The 7,206-nt window shown below is 42.9% G+C and overlaps 1 protein-coding gene across 1 annotated transcript in view; it reads right to left on the bottom strand.

Annotated features, from left to right (window-relative positions):
- Window positions 1–7,206, bottom strand: part of ddr2l (discoidin domain receptor family, member 2, like) — a 30,622-nt gene that overhangs the window by 14,220 nt on the left and 9,196 nt on the right. The window contains exons 2-5 of the mRNA XM_037680002.1: window positions 2,879–2,976; window positions 2,664–2,766; window positions 2,403–2,478; window positions 103–255 (exon numbers count right to left, since the gene is read on the bottom strand). Of these exons, the coding sequence (XP_037535930.1) occupies window positions 103–255; window positions 2,403–2,478; window positions 2,664–2,766; window positions 2,879–2,939 (393 nt within the window). The 5' untranslated portion in view covers window positions 2,940–2,976. The remainder of the gene's footprint in view (window positions 1–102; window positions 256–2,402; window positions 2,479–2,663; window positions 2,767–2,878; window positions 2,977–7,206) is intronic.

Below are 7,206 nucleotides of genomic sequence, written 5' to 3'. Positions count from 1 at the left end.
GAGCTCAGTTTAATAATCTCACTGAGCTCAGTTTAATAATCTCACTGTGCTCAGTTTAATAATCTCATTGAGCTCAGAGCGTGTGGTGTTTGGGTCACTGGCCTCCTTTCCCAGCCGGCTCTTCCAGGACCTCCACAGCCGGCCGTCTCGGCTGTAGTTGAGGCGGTACATCTGAGCGAACTCCTTCCCCAAACCTCGGGCGTATCGTCCCTGAGTCCCGATCAACGTCAGGAAGGAGAGCCGGCGCAGGTCGATCTGCAAAACAAACGCTTTGTCAAAGTAAGCCGAGTGGAACGTTAAAGAAAGATCAGACCTCACGATGATTCAACGTTTTAACGTTAGATGAAGTCGACGCAGGAAAATCTTCCAGCTCGTAGTCGTCGTCTGAACGTTTTTTTCTTCTGTACGATTTTCAGCTATTTCAACAAATCATAAATCAAAACGTTCGGCTCGTTCAGGACAGTCCTGCTATGATTTTTAGTTTTGGTACAACTTTAGCTTTTTGAAATATTTAGCCTTTTCTGACATTTTGTTCTCATAGAGAATGAACTGAGCTCATTTTCCATCCTTCACATCTTTAGATCCGTTTACAACCTTTTACTGCTCCTTCACATTTTGCTCTGCTTCAGCTTCTTTCAGCTTTCTTCTGCAAATTTAAACTTTTTTTGGATACTTTTAGCTGTTGTGCTCCTTTCAGGTTCTTTCTGCTAACTACACCATTTTTGTGCTTCTTCTAACTTCTTTCTGCTAATTTCAGCTTGTTATGCTCCTTTCAACTTATTTCTACATTGCAGGTTTTTCTACTATTTCAGCTACTATATACTGTAGCTGTTTTTATGCCAATTTAAACTTTTTCAGCCAGTTCCACATTTTTTGTACCCAGTTCAACTTTTTTCAGCCTAATTCAGCAAAAAAGTGCTCTCTCCACTTACTTTTTGTAATTTCAGCTTCTTTCTGCTTTTTAAGCCACTTTTCAGTTGTTATTTGCTAACTTCAGCTTTTTTCAGATAATTTCTGCTTTTTTTGTGCTTATTTCTGCTTCTTTCAGCATAATTGAGCAAACATGGGTTCCTTTTACTTTCTTCTGCTAATTTAAGCTTGTCCTACCTTTTCAGCTCCCTTTTTTAGCATTTTTTTTAGCTAATGTCTGCCATTTTCAGATAAATTAAAGTTTTTCTTGGTAATTTTAGCTACTTTCAGTCTAATTAACTTTTTTGATAATTTCAGCTTGTTATGTTTCTTTCAGCTTTTTTCAGGTACCGTAGTTTCAGCTTTTTCTGCCATTTAAGCTACTATTTAGCTGTTTGTATGCCAATTTTAGCTTTTTCAGCTAATTCCACATTTTTTTTTAGCTCATTTCAGCTCTTTCCACCTCCTTCTCTTAGGTTAAGCTTCTATCTGCCTTTTTGGCTTCTTTTTAGATGTTTTATGTTAATTTTAGCTTTTTCAGCTGATTTCATAATTTTTGTTTTAATTTCTGCTTATTTACACCAAATTCAGCAAATATGAGTTATTTCTGCTTCTTTTGTTAATTTAGGCTTGTCCTTTCATTTCAGCTAATTTCAGCTGTTTTTCAGCAGGTTCTTCAGCAATAAGAATTCACACTGCATTTTCACAGGAAATGCAATTTCTCTAGTTTATTGTGAGTTTGAGTCCGCACCCAGGGGCTTGAGAGCTCCTCCTAAGCAGGACCGGACCTGTTGGGGACAGTTGGACCTGTTGGGGACTGTTGGAAACAGTTGGGCCTGTTGAGGACTGTTGGACCTGTTGGGAACAGTTGGGCCTGTTGGGAACAGTTGGGCCTGTTGGGGACTGTTGGGCCTGTTGGGGACTGTCGGACCTGTTGGGGACTGTCGGACCTGTTGGAGACTGTCGGACCTGTTGGGGACTGTTGGACCTGTTGGGGACTGTTGGACCTGTTGGGGACTGTTGGGCATGTTGGGAACAGTTGGGCCTGTTGGGGACAGTTGAACTGGTTGGGGACAGTTGAACTGGTTGGGGACTGTTGGACCGGTTGGGAACAGTTGGGCCTGTTGGAGACTGTTGGGCATGTTGGGGACTGTTGGACCTGTTGGGGACTGTTGGACCTATTGGGGACAGTTGGACCTGTTGGGGACAGTTGGACCTGTTTAGAACAGTTGGGCCTGTTGGGGACAGTTGGACCTGTTGAGAACAGTTGGGCCTGTTGGGGACAGTTGGGCCTGTTGGGGACTGTTGGACCTATTGGGGACAGTTGGGCCTGTTGGGAACAATTGGGCTTGTTGGGTACTGTTGGGCCTGTTGGGGACAGTTGGACCTGTTGGGGACAATTGGACCTGTTGAGAACAGTTGGGCCTGTTGGGGACTGTTGGACCTGTTGGGGACAGTTGGACCTGTTGGGGACTGTTGGAGCAGACACAAACCTGCAGGAACTGACTGTCTGAAGGCTCCAGCTGTCCTTTGGGACACCAGGCGCCGTCTCCTTTCTCAAGGTTCAACCTGCAAACACAAACGGGTCAAAGGTAAAGAAAACAGCTGTGAATGGGCTCAACGAGGAGTTCTTTGGTTCTGGAAACGAGATTTGGGTCCAGAACGTTGGACAGTTCCTTCGTTACGACCCAAGGAAGCTAAGTCGGAACCATCCGACCTGTCCTGAACTTTAAACGAGCCAAGGAGACTCTGACCTGGCGTTCTGAGGTCCGGTCGTCTCGTACCACTGGCTGGAAGCGGTCAGGTCTTCGTCTTTGACCCGCTCGTCCTCCATGCCCAACGCATAGCGACAGTGTTCTGAAACCCAGAGGGGGAAATATTTCAGGTGGATCACACGAAGCAGCTGCTGCCTCGGACGGCACGGCTCATTTAGCTGCGCTGGTGAGTTCGTGCTGGAGGAGAGGCGTACCCGGGTCGATCTGTCCCACAGCTGCTGGAACGTGAAGGATCAGCAGCAGGAAGAGGTGCATGATGGTCCGTGGTCACACCAACACGCCCGCTACATCTCTGACAGGAGAGACGAAACACAAAGTGAGCAGCTGCAGTGAGAGGAGCACGAGAAGGACCGAGCCGGGAGCGATCACAACGTGTGGACAAACGGGCCGAGCCCAGAACCGTTTCTGTTTTTAATCAGCTGTTTGACAAGAACACGAAACCTTCAGCTGATCAGTTCTCCAGCTGCTTGTTGGAGAACTTCGTGTCGGTGAAAATAAAATCTGTATTTTTTATATTCAGAGAAGACGGCTTCGTGGGCTCAGGACGTTTTAAAGAATCCAGGAAATAAAGTTCTTACACTTTATTATTTAATTAAAAATGTTTTCAACATTAACTTTGTTGTTTTAAACCTCTACTTTTAATAATCCTGATTTATTTTTTTATGTCTGCTTGTTGAATAAAGACGTTAAAAACAAGAAGTTTATTTCTGACACACAGAATTTATAAGAGCGACCGAACACCAATAAAATCTGTTTGGATTCTTTTTCATTAATCCTTTAAATGTGCGTTTGGACATGAATGTCCTCAGGCGTCCATCGGGGTGCTGCAGCGCCCGCCACACCCCGACTTCTCCCATTAACATCTCACTTGAAGTCAACCGAATTAAAAAAACATTTCCAGTTAAAGTTCTGGTGAACGAAGAGCTGCACGATGTAAACCGGGCCCCTGAACCCGTCGGTAAATAAACCTTCAGCTGTTTTTGTTTGTTATTGTTTACATCTGATAAACGTGACGCAGCGGGTCTTCAGCTGAACCTGGATCAGTTCTTCTGACCCACATAGAAACAAAAAGCTCCTGTTCCTCCTGAACAAACGCCTCGTTCCTTCTGGAGGAGGTCAACTGGATCTGAGGTCACAGGTCGGACGGGCCGTGTGTGTGTGTGTGTGTGTGTGTGTGTGTGTGTGTGTGCGTGCGTGCGTTGGAGCAGTCTCTAATCTGCAGCCCCCTCACAGAAGTTACACAACACTGAAACATCCACAGAGCTCCACTCTCCTGGAGTCGACTGTAAATCTGTTCTGAAGGGACAAACTCTCGGGGGAGAACAGCTGGACGGGAGGAGGAGCTGAAGGGGGAGGAAGACAAAGAGAGGAAGAGCAGAGAGCTGATAACACAGAGGAGGAGGAGGAGGAAACAAAGGACGGAAGGAGGAGGAGGAAACTTTCTTGTTCTTAGAGTTGTTGCAACAAAGATCAGGTCAACGTTAGCTTGGAGGTTAAACGTCACGAGGTCTTGGACATAATCCTGACTGAAGCTCATCTGCTTCACAGAAACCTGTAGTCTGACGGGATTAAACTGGTGTGATGGGATCAGCTGTAAAAGATGGATTTTACTTCCACAACCAGAAAAGAAGGAACTCTGCTGCTCCTGTGGCTGCAGCTCTCTGACGAACCTTTACTCGTCTTTAGCACAAAACCTGACCCACCGGGCCAGGAAGTAAAACCAGCCCCGACGGGCTGCAAGAACAAACCTCCAGTCAAACATCTCACACACACACACAAGACTTCATGAATCCACAGAGACCTGCAGCTTGTTAAACTGAGCACGAGGCCGCAGCACGCTCACGTTTCACACTTTCATTCTGAGCCGAGGCGGTTCCTGCAGATCTGGACTTTAATCCAGATTGATGTGAACGCAAACGGAACAGCTAGAAGAACTTCAAACATGGCTGCAGCTGCTCCTTATCCCTGCCTCACAAACTGATTTTGTTCTGAACTCCAGGAAGTGAGTTCTGAGCTGCAGCAGGAACAACTTTGCTTTCTAGAACTGAAGAGGGAGAAACGGGGGAGAAACGGGGGAGGGAGGGAGCTTTATGTAATGTTCTGGCTGCAGCACAGATTCCTGCACCGTTGCTCATCTTCTACAGCAAAGTCCCACGATGATAGAGACAGAAACATGGAGAGGAGGGCTGCGTGAACACGAGGCACACAAACTGAAGGACCTTTCAAATTAAGAGCATGAAAATGTGCTTCCCATCTACATATTTCAGCTTATGATAAATAATAATAAAATAAAGTGCTATGTGTTGTCATCATTGTATGTTCCCATGCAAAGACGAATTTAACCCATCACACCTGGGATACATCCAGGTGGAGCAGAGGGCAGCTCTGCAAGCGCCCGGGGAGCAATTCGAATAAAAGGCAGTAAATTGATTTAACGAGGGTTTCGCCCAACAACTCAACGCTTCAGTAAAGTTTGAACTGTAACTCCAGTTTACGTTCCGAGCATGAAACCGCGTCGTTGCTCTGCAGCTGTCACGTAAAGCCAGAAAGATCTTTTGTAAATTCACAGATTTATTTTATAACCAAAACAAAGTTTATCTTTAAATGAGTCAAAACTGCAAAGAAAATCAGAATAAAAATCTCATTTTTCAGACACTTCAGTTTGAAAAACTCTGTTTAATTTTTAATGTATTATTATTTAATTAAACATTTCACACATGTCTGCACATGACCTGTTTAGATCTTAATTGCTGGTATTTTTATATTCTCTTTTATTTTTTATATTCGCTGTTATTTTTTAAATTCTCTTTTATTTTTTATATCTTGTGTGATTTCTTGTGTGTGCTCCTTTGTACTGAAACTCTGGCACAACAATTTCTTGCGGGATCAATAAAGTTCTATCTAATCTCTCTCTTATCTTAATTTAGTTCTTAATTAATCCAAGGATCTGAGAAAAACCGTCGGCAGAGTTCTTCGGCTGTTTTCAGATTGTAAACGTGGCGACTCCGGCTGTTTTAACGACACACACAAGATATTTTTCAGCTCAATCCGAGGCTCTTGAAACGAGACAGAAAAACACAAAATATTTTACGTATTTAAAAAGCAAAACCAGAGTCTCTAGTTAAAGTTAACGAGATATTTTGCTAACAGACTGGTTACGCCCATCTTTCATGGTGGAAACAATAACAACTTCATTTGAACTTTATTTTTCTGGATTTCTGTCCCTTCAAAATAAACTAAATGCAGCTTGAACTCCTTCTGCCTGAAAAATACTTATTAAAATAAATAAAAGTGAAGTTTTGATGAGATTATTCTTTAGGTACTTCTGAAACGTGCTGCTCATTCAGCTGTTTGTTGTCTGTGAAAGCTGGATTTACAGCTGAACATTGTAGCTATTTATTTTTACAGCCGATGAGAGAAACGTCGTTTAGATTCTTTATCTGAAAAAAAACAACCTGAAACAAAAGTTAAACCTAGCTCAACAAAAGCTTAATTTAGCAAAACAAAAGCTTAAAGATATAACCAGCAAATAGCTAAAAGCTAAAACCATCAAAATATTACCTAAAAGCTCAAAAACAGCTAAAAAATGAAGCTAGCTATGAACTCAACTAGAAAAACAATAGCTAAAAGCTAAAAGTGAAGCAAATATGCTGGAGCAGAGTTCAAGTTTTATTTCATGTATTTTATGATAAAAAATACTTTAAATAAAATACAATTATTCAAAAAGTGTAAAATTTACAACAAAGAAAAGGCACGGCTGTGAAGTCCTGAATGATAAATAAATGATTTAAGCAGCTGAAAGTAGCTAAAGTAGTCAAAACCATGAGTAGAGCAGAAGAAACTTTAAATGTGAATGCTGAGTCAGCGTTTCAACGACGAGTCTGTTTGTTGAAAAACCCTAAAATAAAAAATAAAAAAATCAAACCGAACACGAAGATTTATCTGTAAAGTCCTCCGGCTCCTTGAGATGGAAACAACCGTTTAAGTTCAGCAGGTTTTCATTCACTGGAGGTGATTTCAGCTGCTGTTCAGACAGAACTCTAATGATGTGAAATAACTGTGGTGTGACAAACAGAATAAAATGTAATAAACAGAAGAATCACTCAAACTTTTCTGCTGCAGGTCAGAGAGAGTTCAGAGTCCATTCTACATGTGAGCTTCCTCTCTCAGTCTCCTCCTCCTCTCCCTGCTCCTCCTCCTCATGTCTCCTCCTCCTCTCCCTGCTCCTCATGTCTCCTCCGCCTCCTCCTTCAGAACAATCTGAAGCCAAAAGCCTCAACATTCCAAACATTCAACGCAACCCAGATTTCTCTGCTTCTCTCTGTGGGCCGACACACACACACACACAGGTTTGTTTTGCTATCTTTGTGGGGCCTTTGCATTGACTTCCATTCATTTTTCATTCATTTCTATAGCCTAACCATGACCTTTATCCATAACCTAACCATTACCAGTACATACCTAACCCTAAACCGAACACATCCTCAATTCACACCTTAGTCCTAAACCTAGCCCCTAACCC

This window comes from Nematolebias whitei, chromosome 8 (assembly GCF_014905685.2).
Source record: "Nematolebias whitei isolate Nwh7 chromosome 8, NemWhi1, whole genome shotgun sequence".
NCBI classification, from domain to species: Eukaryota; Metazoa; Chordata; class Actinopteri; order Cyprinodontiformes; family Rivulidae; genus Nematolebias; species Nematolebias whitei.
The sequence above is the reverse complement of the archived record's forward strand: the minus strand, read 5'-3'. Positions and strand labels throughout refer to the sequence as shown.